The sequence below is a fragment of the Spinacia oleracea genome, chromosome 5 (assembly GCF_020520425.1).
Source record: "Spinacia oleracea cultivar Varoflay chromosome 5, BTI_SOV_V1, whole genome shotgun sequence".
Taxonomy (NCBI): Eukaryota; Viridiplantae; Streptophyta; class Magnoliopsida; order Caryophyllales; family Amaranthaceae; genus Spinacia; species Spinacia oleracea.
The window spans coordinates 12391489-12406971 of NC_079491.1; the positions used below are offsets into that span (position 1 = coordinate 12391489).

General features: G+C 35.5%; 1 protein-coding gene across 1 annotated transcript; it reads right to left on the minus strand.

Annotated features, from left to right (window-relative positions):
• Positions 1–369: 369 nt before the first annotated feature.
• Positions 370–6211, minus strand: LOC130461320 (uncharacterized). The gene is made up of 6 exons (XM_056829366.1): positions 5978–6211; positions 5775–5831; positions 3066–3148; positions 2228–2644; positions 1651–1714; positions 370–631 (listed from the first exon to the last, which is right to left on the minus strand). The coding sequence occupies exons 1-6, from the start codon at positions 6209–6211 to the stop codon at positions 563–565; spliced, it is 924 nt and encodes a 307-aa protein (XP_056685344.1). The 3' UTR covers positions 370–562.
• Positions 6212–15483: the final 9272 nt, after the last annotated feature.

Sequence of the window (15483 nt, forward strand, 5' to 3'; positions counted from 1 at the left end):
TAGGTTAGCTGAAGAAAATAAAAGGTGTCTCTCATATTCAACCTCTTAAACCCACACCCACTGGAGAGATATTCAACCTCATACATGTTTTATCTGACTCCTAATGTCCTAAGCTAACCTCTCTGGACATCACTGAACCCTTGAGCTAGTTAATCAAAATATTAGATCTCTTATGCATAAGTTCAGATGAATGATTGTTTTCCTTTGTTTATATGCTGTTACGACGTATATTATCAAGCATAAATTGAATTAAAAGTTGGTAATAAATTGTACATATTACAAACATACTGTAACACCCCGACAATTCTCTCTTTTCTAAAATAATCTTTTAATATAAAACGTAGAGAATTATCAAGGCATTATCGCCCGTGTAAAAACGTAACGGCTTATTCAGAATTTTGCAGCGGAAAACATAAAACTAACTTTTAGGTTCATAAATAATCTATTACATATTAGGTCCAAACCAATTAACTGAAATAAGGAAATACGAATAGTACGACAAATTTCAAATCCAAGTTAACAAATTAAATCACTCAAGTAAACAAATAGAACAACAAGCTCTCTAATCCCGATCCCAATGGTGCATCATCTTCAAACCTGTAGATGGGCAACGCTTATTGATCCTTAGAGACTGCTCACCAAAGATGGGTCATCACAGGATCAATAAGGCATAGCCATGATCAACACACACAAACAAAGCACGTAATCAGCAAAGCTGAGTACTACATACTAAAACAACAACAATCCTAGCATGATACTATCAAACCAACAACCCTAACATGATACTAATAAATATAAGTAAGGACAGACAAAACATAATAATTTGACGATTATACTTGACTAGACTAAGCTAGGCTTAATAACCATAATATTATTTTAGTTGAAATAGACAATGGACCGAGTTGACCATCCAGAAGTCTTCACTAAGGAAGACGAGGTACGGGCGCGACTCCGTAACCTCAGTGACCTGCGATATCGAGGAACGTTTAAATAAAAAATAGGACACGGTGATCAATCCGGTCCCAGAAAAGGCCATGGGCTACCACCATGAACCCCAACTCCTGTTTGTCCGTCACTTCAGACGTGCACAGTCTAAAGCTATTGCTATTCAGTTTCACTTTACATGATTTACAAATTGAGATTCCGTTATGACTCAACCATTACATAAGACAGACAATTCACATTTGTTCACAACTGTTTTTATCTTGGAATTAAGTAAGTGATCATAAAAGCATCAATCAAGACTCATTCCAACTTAACCAACCTTTCCTTTAACCATGAGCAACCCTGTATATGGGCATAAAGTTTCAACTTACTAAACAAGGTCCTCCGCCCTTATAAAGTAGTGAAAAGATAGAAAGGGAACAACAACCAATTGATCCAACCCAATCATATAGAATAATCTAGTGTTCCCAACCAACATGTTTGTATCAAACATCCATACTAACATGTTACAGTTCTTATAGTGCAAAATAAGTTCAATAAGTTTGTCCAACAGTATTAAACATGCACATTCAATATAACCCAGTTCGTCCATAATATCAACATCACCAAGTTCAACAATAATATCAACATAACCAAGTTCAACAACAAGATTCAACATGGTTTCATCAATTAGCACACATTCCAAGCACACAGGTATGTACGTACCTTGCATAAACAACTAATAGGCCACTTTAACACTTTCAAAAGTCGCCTAAAGAGAATTCTCCGCCTAAAACAACCAACAAGGATTCCCAATCAATTTCTAATCATTCACAACTATAATAAAGCATTCTAAATACATCCTAAACATATTTAGAACCTTCCCCAATATCCAAACTTGAATGTTTGATTTCCTAACATCATAATTATTAAATTACTGATTGAAATTCGTTGAAAACTCTTCGCAAACATCATACTTTAAATTTTCAGCAATATAACTAATTTCAAACTACTCCCAAAACTTTGAAATCATAAAAACAATAACTTTAATAATTTATAATCATTCTACCATGATTTCAAAACTATTAAACCTTTAAAACCTTAAAATTTCATGCTTTAAATAATTAAAATTCAAATTCCAATTCAATTACATAATCTGAAAATTAATAATTTGATTATGCAAAACATATAATCTGAAATTCATAATTAAATTATAAAACTATAAAATTTAATTCAAGAAAACATAAATTAAATTAATTAAACATAATTAAAACATTAAATTAGCTTAGGGTTAGGAGTAAACCAAAAAGTGAAGGGAGGAAGAGCTGACGGCGGTTGGTGCAGCAGCACGGCGATGCCACAGTGGCAGCGCGGCGATGGGTGGTGGCGCAGCAGGGTGACCGAAGGTGGCTGGTGGTGCAAGCAGGAGGAAACGCACGCAGAGGAGAAAGAAAAGGAGGAGTGTTGATGCTTCGCGAAGGAGAAGGGAAGGGGCCAACGGCCGGTGCTGGTTGGTTGGCGGCAGCGACGGGGTGCAGGTGGCTGTCGCAACAAATGAACACAAGCATTAAGGAGGAGAGAACGAAAGGGAGAAGGAAAACCGAAGGAGAAAAGGAGGAAGAAGAAGTTACCGGCGAGGAAGGTTGCACGCGACGGAGGAGGAGCGTCTGAGGTGGTTGGCCGGCGGCGTGAGGGACAACAGCAAGGAGGGCGGCGGTGGCTGAAGCAGAGATAGAGTTTGCTTGCTTTTCACGTGAATTGGAGGAGAGGAGAGAAGAGGGTTTTTTTGGCTTTCTTGATTTTACGTGAAGTTGAATTATGGGTTGATAATATGGGTTTTCTTGTTTTGGGCTTTGTCAATTTGGGCTAGGATTAGAATTGAGTTTGTTTGAATCCAAAACCAGTTAATATTGTTTTCCAAATTCAATCGAACGTGTTTTCGCAATTCAAATTCTTTTCAACATAAAATTCTAAAATTATTTTTTTGATTTCATAAATCGTTGAAATATTTAGAACGTATAAAAATAAATTACGTTAAATATATATTTATTACTAAACTTCATAAATTCTATTTAATTATAAATAATATACGTTAAAATATATTTAATAAAATTTATAAATTTACGGGGGATTACACATACCACGCTCTACACATTAACCAAATGCAGAAAAGAATATAGCCCCCCAAAAAGCGGTGCATTAGAAATCTGTATACACTGTCATTCTGCAATCATAGATTTAGATACATGATAACCTTGGTGGAACAGTGGGTATTTCACAGAAGGCAACAAATCAACCCCCTGAATGCAATGCTAAATATATTTAAGCACATGCTAACTTGGTGAGTCTGATTTCACAGGAGATTGTAAATTTGTAATCAATCCAAAATGCAATGTTAAACAAGGTTGTATACAAACAAATAATTATTAAACAACAAATTAACCAGAGCATTCACTTTCACATTTCAATATTGTATATTCAATGAAATTAAACCAAAACCAAACCATATCCCTCTTGTAAAAGCAATCAATTACAACAAAATTGCTCAAACATGAAACTCGAACAAAATAAATTTTCTATCTAATTGATTCAAACAAAAGTAATGGCGAACTCGGGATAAGAGCGAGAGAGAAAAAGTACCGGCTCTAGCAGATCTTCAGGATTGGAGGGATGAAGAACTTATCAAATTGTCTGAAATCCTATTGCCGAAATCGATAAAATCTGTAAGCGATTTGAACTAATCGTCAAGCAACAATGTCAAATATGCAAGCAATTTGAACTAATCTTCAACCAATTCGATCAAATCAACAACAACTCAAACTAAATCGAATTAAACCTAAACCTAATCTGAAGAAAAATTACGAAACTAAGCGAAATTACCATAGAACGCGGAGATGAGAATATTTAACATAAATCACCATTTTCGCCGCGAGGAAGCCTTGGGAAGAGGAGATAGAAAGCAGCAAGGAGGAGGGGGGGAGCCGCAAGGTAGAAGGAGAAGAAGACAGGGGTCGAAAATGATCCGCGAGAAAAGAGGAAAGAGAAAGGGTGAGAAAGGGTGAAACACAGAAAGCGTAGAGGGGAAATAAGGCTAGAGGCTGAGATCAGTGAGTTCCAACATGTGGGAGCATCCAACAGCGAGGATAAAACCGTAGTAAAGAGTTAGAGTCGGGGGCAAAATCGTAACAGCACTATTGGATGAATAGTGAATTTGGACTCTTCACTTTTAAAAGGTTGTAGATTAGAGATGATTACAGTCAAGTAAAGTCAAAATATATATTTTTATAGAAAAAATTTATAATCATGATTACAATTACAAAATCTATATTCTATGTGATGATGACAAATGTCACTCATTGATTGGCATCACTTTTAATTTGAAAATAATTAAAACAAAATAATATCTTATACACTAAGTATACATAGTGTATATTAATTAAAGTATAGCAAAAAAAAAAAATTACTGGAACAATTATGCATATTAACCCATTTAGGTGGCTTTACATGGAAAGGAAACAATAATTAAAAAAACGAAACTATGCATACAAAATAATCAAAATAATTGGGACATATGGAATGTAATATTCTTCCTTTATTTAATACGAACGACTTAGCAATTAAGTATATGCAGACATTAAAACTGAGATTAATTCGGAATAAAATAGCCTCAAGTCTTATATGTGACCAACCACACCATCAACTGATTGTGTGGCGTGTTCACACTTATAAATAAGCCCAACGTGTTTAAATCCCATCGTGTTAGTTAAAGAAATATAAAAGTAACACCAACATATAAAATAAAGTAACACCAGTCTATACAAGAAACCTCTAACATGAAACTGCAATAAAAACAAGAAAAGTAACGGCGAATACAATGTATAAGTAACACTAGCATAGAAAGTCGAGTACCACCAGTATATGTAAGGAACATGTAACATGAAATTGAAGAACATTTAACAAATATATATACTTTTTTATGGTAACTAATGTCTATATGTTTGTATTTATAATTTACTAACTTCTAGAAATTAAATACTCCCTCTATCACTTAATACTCGCACCGCTTTTCTTTTCGTATCGTCCCTTAATACTTCCACCGTTTTTATAAATGGATTTTTTTACTAATATTATATTATTTCTCACACTTACCTACTAACCCACTTACACCCTTACTCCCTACAAAAAATCATATAAATAGGGTGTTATTAATACATTGAATCTTCCTCTACACTTCCTCCACACATAATGGAAAAACGAGAAATATTATAGCAAGGGGGTAGTACATACTTAACAACACATTCAGGGGGGAAAACAAAGAAGGAGACATGAAAAGGGCAAAAATATTATTCGAAATCTCATTGCTTAATTAATTTATTGGTTATTTTTGCGATAATTACTGTATCAATTCATTATTGTATTAATATGTAAGAAAATTCTCTATGTATTATATATTTTCTACAAATTTGATATTATGATTTTCAAACTGTGCATCGCATGGGTGTTATACTAATTTTGTCTAAAATAAATCAAACAGAACAGACTTAATCAACGAGAATCTACTTCCTACACAGAATATTAAAAAAAGAAGTTTTTGGATACTTGATGTGTCATGTGGTGTTTTCAGTCATTCAACGAGTTTATGCATGTCATCCATGATTCTTTTTAAAGGGAATAAAATTCATGCCATCCACAAAGCACGAAACATTCATCGCACGATAGTTGAATTTCATTTTTTTTTTTTACGCATAAACTGAGTAATATATTACATTAGCTTAAAAAGGATCCCAAGGGAGCCTTAAGTTTTTCACAGGACTAGCAAAATAACAACTATGAGCCATTACAATACGAACCTTCAAAAGCCTAGCCATAACTGAAGAGGCCAGTAACGCATAAGAGTAAATGGCTACCTATAACACGGAACATCAAGCCATAACCCAATGCAGACCAACTATGATTGTTTCTGGAAGCAAAATAGGTTAGATATTTCACAAAATATTATAGTCGACTCCATAGAATTTAAGCATAAGTGAGGGACAACAGGTCAAGCTTAGACAGCAGGAGGGATTTCCTTCTGATAGCATTGCATAATACTCTTTGGAGGTTGGAAGTGATAAGTGCACTCCACATCCATGGTTCGACCAATATCAGCTAGCCCATGATCCACACCATTCACAGAACTGTTCACATGGAGAATGATCACATTCCAGTTCCTTTTAAGCAAAGTAGCAAGGTCAATAATAATTGAAGAAGTTTGATCGTCATGATAGTCCAACGGGTTTTCCGGCATTTTTTGAGAGCTTGGGCGTCCGTTTCCAGTTCCAAATTGGTGATTTTTCCTTCCCCAGGCAATGAACAAACCTTTCTTAATTGCTAGGAGCTCAGCTGGATCAGGTCCAATAGTCTTGAATTTCAGGGAGAAATCAATTTGCTAGTTGCCTTTGTCACAACGTATAACACCACCACCACCAACATTGTTGATGGATACCCAAGAGCCATCAGTGTTCAACTTGAAGAAGTTATGTTGAGGTGGCGCGCAGGTCCTAGGAGGAATAGCCAAAGAGGATGAGGAGGAGGCCACCTCTTTCCCCTTATCCATCTGTAACAACTGGTTAGTACATTTATAGTCAACCCATAATTTATTGTAGAATGAAGAAGCATTCCCCATCTTTGCATCAAAGACAACTTTGTTCCTATATGATTAGATATGCCAAATATCAATAGAAAAAAATAACCTTCCATTGTGTTGAACCTGAGAGATTATTGCTTATCCATTCATCTCAACTTTTAGAGTAAAAAGGTGTGTAATCAAGGTCAAAAGAGTGTCCATGCTATTGGAAAACCATTGACCAGAAGACAAAAGTACTATGACAATCTCTGAAAAGATGAAGATGATTTTCAACATAACAGTAACATCTTACACAAATTGGATTTAAACCTAGAACCTTACGGGAAAGGATTTCAGCAACTGGCAAAATTGAGTGACGCGGGTTCCATAAAAGCATCTTATATTTATAAGGGACACTAATTTTCCACATTAACAATGGGCAATGATCATAATAGGTTTTAGGAAGATGAAGAACTTGAGTGCTTGAGAAGGACTTCAATGTAACACTCCAATAACTCCTTGCCTTATAAAACCCTTTTTCAACTTAAACAAATGAATTACTAAAGTATTACCGCCACCGTGATAACGGTTAAGGCTAGTACCAAAATCACGCAGTGAAAATAGCTAACTTTCAAAATATAATTAAATAGTAGTTAATGGTCTTACTACAAGTTGGAACCATAACGACCCAAACCAAAATACTTTAAAACAAATCCATTAACTAAGCTTGAAGTAGTTATAGTCTAGACTAATTAAATAATTAGAGTTATGCTCTCAATCAATCCCATTGCTAGATAAATTCACTTGTAATAGTCACCTCTAAAAACTTGTTATTGATAAACTACTCCCCAAAAATGCAAGTGCAAATGATGGATCATCATAGTATCATCATAGGGTCATAATAATTGAAACTGCATGCAAAAGCCAACTAATAAACAATTAGTCATGTAAACAATACTCGACTCAAGACACGACTCTTGACTCATAGATTAATTAGAATAAGAATCGAACGAGCCCAAAAAGAAAAGTACATTCGGACGGGTGTTGGGAGACAACCAAACACCAAAAGAATAAAAGTGACCCATGTCGGACCATACCGACATAATTCCAACGTATAAAAAGAATGAAACAACGCCTTGTATCATTTGCAGGAGTATAACCCCTTGGTGTGATACTCCCCCATAGTTCATACTCAAGGTATATACGTTCCAAGAGTTTTGAAGCTTATTCAAATTGCACTTTATATTTATTAATATTTTATTTGAAAGTCGGCTTGAGACATAACCAAATAAGACATTTAATAAACGAACAATCAAACAATGCTTCTTTTAGCATCATTAGGACTTGTGATCAATACGTTCAAGACTCAAATAAAATTACTCCAGGGTTCCCTCTCAACAAAATGTTGAGTCCACGACATGCCTGTTAACATGCATGTTGTTCACTAGACACAAAAGTTTCCTAATTCAATTTACCTTGACTCTTAAATGTATACTCTACATATGCGGTGGCTTAAGAGAGAAGGCCCTTCATATGTGGTCAATAAATAGTGCAACAAGGTACAAATAGACTTGGCTCATAAAAGGCTAGACCTACGTACAATAGCATAAATCATTCCTTGCATGTGAATAAACCATACATACATAAAATATACTTGGACAACATGCTTGCACTAGAAGAAAAAAGCTCAAGTGCGGGATCATTTTAAGGGGTTAAGTGCGGGCTTTTACATGTGCAGCACATGGCTTGCCCGCACTGTTTCTCAAGTGCTGCCAATTTACAAAATGAGCCCGCACTTGACAAATTTGGTGCTGCCAATTTTGCAATATGAGCCCGCACTTGACAAAGTTTGTGCTGTCAATTTTGAAAATGAACCCGCACTTGATAAATTTTGTGCTGCCAATTTTGGAAATTAACCCGCACTTGACCTAAAAATGGGCAGCACAAGCATAAAAAAGAGCCGCACTTGATATATAAATGAGCCGCAATTGATCTAGAAATTTGTTATATAACTGATATCCCTGCTACATATATTATACAATTAGACCACGCACTAGTTAACCCCCATACATCACATAAATAAAGTATCCAATAATATAGATAATTAAATTGAATAGTATGTAATTATAAATATAAAAATTGATTACATTACAATCCTATGAAAAACTAGCATCTATAATCTAAGATTCACTACAAGAAAATATCAAAGAAATAAATGGTAATGAACTTTGCCAACTTTTCTCGAACTTCATTTATCTACTCAATGGTAAAAGGATGCTCCCTCGGATTGTTGAATACCTAAAGAAGATTGATCATCGAGAAAAAAAAACACGTTAGTTATATTATAAATATTGTATGGTACATTGAAGTAAGACATAATTTGCTCACAACAATGAAATAATGAACCTTATAATAATAAAAATGGCTTATTTCTCTCCTACCTTTCAACCAATGAACCAAAATAAGTATTTAAAACCTTTTGGATGTTTAATATACTTAGTTTTAAGTTTCAAACACTCATTCTCACCTACTTTGTTCATGTTATGCACATTTAAGGCTCATTTGATTATTATAGGTCACATTTTAACTAAATGGCTTATTTTAGTCCTAACTTTTAACTAATGAACTTAAATAAGTATTTTAAACCTTTTACATGTCAAATATACTTAGTTTTAACTTTCAAATACTCATTCTCACCTTCTTTGGTCAAGTTATACACATTTGAGGCTCATTTGATCATTATAGGCCATATTTTGACTAAAATTGCTCATTTTAGTCCCAACTTTGAACTAATGAACCTAAATCACTATTAAAAACCCTTTACATGTTTGTTAGACTTATTTTAATGTTTCTAAGCCTCAATTGCTATTTAAATTCAACAAACATAACCAATCATAACATGCTTGCTCACATAATCAAACATGAATCAATTAATCCAAGTAAACATGAATCACAACATATAAACATAACATGTAACCACATGAATTAAGTTGGGTCGCTCTAGACTTGTACGTACCTTGAATATTGATTGGAACGGTTATGAACACCGTGTTTTGATATTTATTGATGAGATTGGTTTTGATTCAAAAGAATTATAATTTTCAGATTTAAAGGTTAATTAAAGTATCAATTTTTAAGGTCAAAACATGGTTTTATTAATGATCCACTAGTAGGATTTTAATTCCGATTGTTCAAGTGATTGATTCCCATAATTTAATGACGATTTAAATTATGGGAATCAACTTAAATTTTCAGATTTGTTATTAAGCTTTAAAGAGTTAATTTTAATGATTTTTAAAGCTAAAAAATCAATGTTTTATGCTAGGACTTGAGTTGACTATTTGAGACTATTAAATTAATGAATAACGATTAATTTATAATTAAACCAAGGGTTTTAGTTTCTTAATAGTTGCTGGAAATTTAGTAAACATGATTAATAATTAAGTTTCTCCTTTGTGTTTATAGGAGTTGATTTCTAGTGAGTCGTGATTCGCACAGTGGCCCCCGTACTTAAGTATTCCATGTACGTACAAGACAAGGGTGACCACCCATCCCTTGAGGACTTTATGAAATGAATTGAATGCGAATCATGTGAACTTATGTGTTGGAAATTCATGTTTGATGTGTAGACAAGCATGTGAGAATTATTATGGAATCTATGTGAACGAGCATGTTATAAATTGATTTATGCTTTATAGATTTTGTTGAACTATCATGTTATGGACTTTTATAATCGTTGAATTATGTCAAGCATGTTGTTCAAGTTGGTATGCATGTATGAGTGTTGCGCATGCAAGTTATCATGATTATGCTATAGTACGGGATGTCTAGCATACTTTGAGCCTATTGAATATTGTCGGAGTGCATTGTTTATTCTACCGCAAGTGTAGAATATGTTTAGAGAGTCTATGTGAATTGAACTAAGGATAATTCGTGCTAAGGGCACACCCCGGTTGTTAATAGGCAATGTCAAGTTATCTCAAACAGTGTTTTTGAGAAGGAACAATGAGAGTAATTTCACTTGAGTCCTATGTTTGATCACAAGTCCTAAAGGATTAAAATGAAGCGTCATTGTTGAATTGTCTAATTGTTTAATTGTTGCATGTTATGTCTTGTGTAGAGTCTTGAGTCGCCTTGAACATAACATACTAATTAACGTAAAGTGTAACCCGAATGAGCTTCAAAACTCTTGGAACGTATATACCTCGAGTATGAATAATTGGGGGAGTCTTGCCGGAAAACTTGTACTCCTTGAATGATACAAGACGTTGTTTCATTCTTTCTTTTTATGCTATTATGCATTGGAATTTCGTTGGTATGGCCCGACTGTAGGTAGGAGTCCGACTTATTATTATTTGGTGTATGGTTGACTCCCATCACCCTTTTCTTTCCTTTTGAGGATACTTTATTTACCCGTTCAAAGCTACTTTATTAAACTGTGAGTCAAGAGTCGTGTCAAGTGTCGAGTCTTGTCTCCATGTTTACTTGTTTATTAAATGGCTTTTGCATGTGGATTATTATTAATTCGTTGAGTGAAGCATGTTAGGATAGAACGTTATTCTAGCTTGTTCGTACTCAACTTTCGCTGACTTCGTGCTTCATGTATTTTGGTCATGGTCTTCGCCTTAATGACCCTATGATGATCCATCATTGCATTTGCGTTGTTGGGGAGTAGATTTTAATAAAGCAGGTTTGTAGAGATAACTTGCGGGAGAAGTTATCATGGGATTCGTGCTTGAGAGTTTATTTATCTTCCGTATTTCATAAACTCTATTTAATTTCTAGTCATGAGTACTACTTAAATTATTTGAACTATAGTAATGGATTTTAAATTATTTAATACTTTAGTTTTTGGGCTTAGTGGTTCCAAGTTGTTAATTGACCATTAACTATTTAATATGTTTTGAAAGTTAGTTATTTCCGATGTGTAATTCTGGTAAATAGTCTTAACCGTTATCACGGTGGCGGTAATATCTTGGTAATTTCTTTATTTTAAGTTGGAAAATGTTTTATAAAAAGCATGGAGTTATTAGGGTGTTACACCCATGACGTGCAGAAGAATGGTGATGTACAGGTTCTGCAGATTCGTTCGAGTGAAAATTGCCAGACCTATTTACCAAGGTGCTTCCAACTGCTACTTTCAAGAAATTAGTTTACCAGATTGGATTGCATCGTCTCAAAGATATCAAGTTATGTAATCATGTGGGGGAGTAGATGCGCGCTGCACTCTTTTTCCCTTAACCATGGTTTTTTCCCACTAGATTTTCCTGGTAAGGTTTTTAATGAGGCAACATCTTACACGCATTAGAAAATATTTTATTTTAAGAGAGATTTTTTTTTTGTATAATAGACATCCAAGATGGAGTGTTATGAAATATAATATAGATGCCTATTTGTAGGGGGTGTTTTTGGTCGCATCGCAAGTATGCTCTTTCCCTACAAGGGGGCGGTTTTTTTTTGGAAAACCATTGTATTTTTGTACCTCGAAGGAGTCGCCACCAAACATTGTTTAAAGTCTCGCTTGGAAAGACCGCAAGTGACTCTATTTTGGATAAGGCTTTGAATCCTCGAAACGGATGGGTGAGATCCGGGCACGGGAACGAGATGTTTATTCCGCGAGCGTTAGAAATTATTCAAGTACGTGACATAGCATTTTCGAAAATATACCCTAGATTAGACTATGTGGGTTTGAATTTTAGAGCAAATAGAATCTCTACTTTGTATGGTGGTCACTTTGCTTTAAAGGTTAATTTAAAGGAACCTAAAATCGGTTTGTCCAAGAAATTATCTTTGTTAAGCGTGATGTAACCTTGTATTTTGTTGTATTTAGCATGTATGGTGATGAAAGCAATAAAGCAAATAAAGAAACATCACAATAGTAAATAAAGTGCGGAATTAGTAAATACAAGACCCCCTAGAGATGGACTAGGGAGTAGGTCCACATTGCCTAGAAGGACTAGGCAAGTAAAGATGCGGAATCGAAAGTGCGGTATTGAAATTGCGGAATTGAAAGTGCGATATTGAAATTGCGGAATTGAAAGTGCGATATTAAAATTGCGGAATTGAAAGGTGCGATATTGAAATTGCGGAACTGAAAGGTGCATAATCGAAATTGCAATATTGAAAGGTGCATAATTGAAACTTGTACTTGGGCACATGAGATTCGAACGCCAAGCGGCTCCTTAAAAATAAGTGCGCCCGACACGAACTCAAAGCCAAAAATCTCAACTTGGGAGAAGTTGCTCATCCCAAAGTATCCTAGATTTTGCATATAAAACTTGAACTTGAAAGTTTGAATCTTGAAATATTGAACTTGAAATACTTGAACTTAAAATATTGAACTTGTACTTGAAATATTGAAACTTAAGAGACTTGAATCTCAAAGATCGGGCCTTTTAATGTTGAAAAGGTTAGATCTTTGATGTGCTCTTACTTTGAAAGGATCCTAGTTTAGGAAAGTAGTCATGAGCAACCCTAGACATTGTGGGATCTTGAAATTTGAAAACTTGAACTTGTATGAAAAATGGAGTCTTGAATCTCAAAAGACTAACCTTTAAAAGTTAAAAAGGTGTCATCTTTGATTACTCCATGTTTGAAAGTGATTCTAGTTAAAAGAAGTGATTGCAAACAACTTTGAACATCCTTGAATCTTGAAAGTTTGCATTTTTGTATTTTGAAAAGTTTGGATTTTGAAAAGATGTATGATTGTTGCAAGTGACATTTTTAGTAATAAAAATGCCAACTTGCTAATCATTTTTGAAGTAGGAAAATCAAGGAAACATGATTTAATATGGTGGAATTCGGAATTACCTATTTAGGTTTAGGCAAGAATTCCTTTTAGAGCTCCCAATTGCTTAGAATTTTGAAGTTTGTATGTGTTTTTTGAAGGATTTTGATTTGTATTTTGAGGCGTAATTTTGGTATTACGACGTTGTATTTGAAATCTGCCTCCCATAATGCTGGGATAAGGGGGTTTTTATAGGAAAAATGGCCGCAAAACGCCAGCCATCGCCAGCGCAGCACGCAGCTGGCAGCGCTGGTGACGTGGCATGAATGCCGCCAAAAAGGACGGAAATTAAGATGTCGTCCTTGATTTGTCTTGTATGGGTGTACCTTTGACAGGCTAAAGTCGTATTACCTAATCAAAAATAACCTAAGGTCCACTAGCTAGGTAGCAAGGGAAGTCAGGATCGAATCCACAGGGAAACAGTGTTCTTTTCTACTATTAATCAACTAAATTAGACTATTGGGAAACAAGAATTGGTTGGGTTGTATGCTAAGACTACGAACGATAATTACACAATTAAGAATTCAGGAATTAAAGGATCTATGGCATAGGTTCACCAACAAATAACAATCCAAGACGATAAACAATCACAATAATCAACAAAACAATCAATTAGACTAGCATGCTCTCTCGAATCGATACTAATCATAGACTTAGAATTAACGGGCTCTCGCTACGTATTAATCCTAATTCCACCTATTGACACAAGCCTAAACATCAAATTGCATCTCTCGAATCTTAACTTGATATTGCCAAACTACCACAATTAAACCTGCGCAAATCTAATTGTATAGTAATAATAACCAATCAATAGGAATTAATTTCAATGCCAACAATCACAATTATTCAATGTCCCTTCATGTTATTCATGGATCCCCAAACCCTAGAAATTAGACTACTCAAGCATATTAACAATAAGCAAAGCAATTGGCATGATTGAAAACATAATTAAAGCTTAAACAAAGAATTGAAATAAGGAATAACACCTAATTGAAGAACAATGGCAAATGAAAGCTTCAATTTTTGATTGAAAATAAACTAAGTGTCTAGAACAAATTAGAGAGAAAAATTAAGCTTAGAGAAATAAAACTAAGTGTTTTAATACTAGGATATGAGATAATGAAGTACCTCACTAAATTAACAAAGGCTATATTTATAGTTTAGCCTAAAAACATAAGGAAAAACCGGAAAAAAAATAAAGAAGGACGCGCGCGCACAGCGCCTTGGGTTGTCGTCGCCCGGTCGGGCGGCTCTCCGCCCGACGGGCGAGAAGCTCGAAGTCCGCCCGACGGGCGTAGGGCGACTTTCTGGAAACCTTCTCCGCGCGCCCGGTCGGGCGGCTCTCGCCCGTCGGGCGGAGAGCGATTTCTGCTGCTGCTGCTTCTGATGGGCGCCCGGTGGGCACCGGGCGAAACTCCGCCCGTCGGGCGCCCTCTGACGAACTGTTCCTCTGCTTGCTCGCCCGATGGGCGAGGGGCAATCCACCGGGCGGAGGGCTAAGTGATCCGCCCTTCGTCCACAACACCGAGTCTAACTTCCGGGGCTCGATCATGAACATCTAGGGCTCCCGTAAGTCGACAAAAGTCGTCCCGAACTCCCTCGGGATCCTGTAGTGGCCTAAATCATCAAGAAATGGGCCTAAAAAGACCAATTTCTCACTAAGTATTCCTGAAACTCACGGCACACTAAAATACACAGATTAGTACTAAAATGGCTCCTAGGAGCTCATTTGACGCATAAAAGTACTAAGGGACGGGGGTGAAAATATTATATAAAACGCACATATCAAACTCCCCCAAGCTAGATCTTTGCTTGTCCCTAAGCAAAGAAATCATCGATGAACACAAAACCAACTTCACCCCCAACATATTTCAAAATGAACACATAATCCAAGGTAAAATCTAACAAGTATGCATCAATGTCAACCAATCAGGTCCATTCAATTGCTAATCCTCCTTAACAATCGTCACGCAAAGCGAACCACAAATGCACAATGGAATTCAAGACTAGTGCTCACACACTCGTCACTCATTTATGTGGCGGATAAAAGATGTACCCGTTCGCTCTCCTCCCAACATATAAGTGAACAATGCCCTCCCAAACTTACACACTCGTGTGTCTAGAAAAACATACACTCAACCTAGTAGTCGACTCGAAATGTGTCACG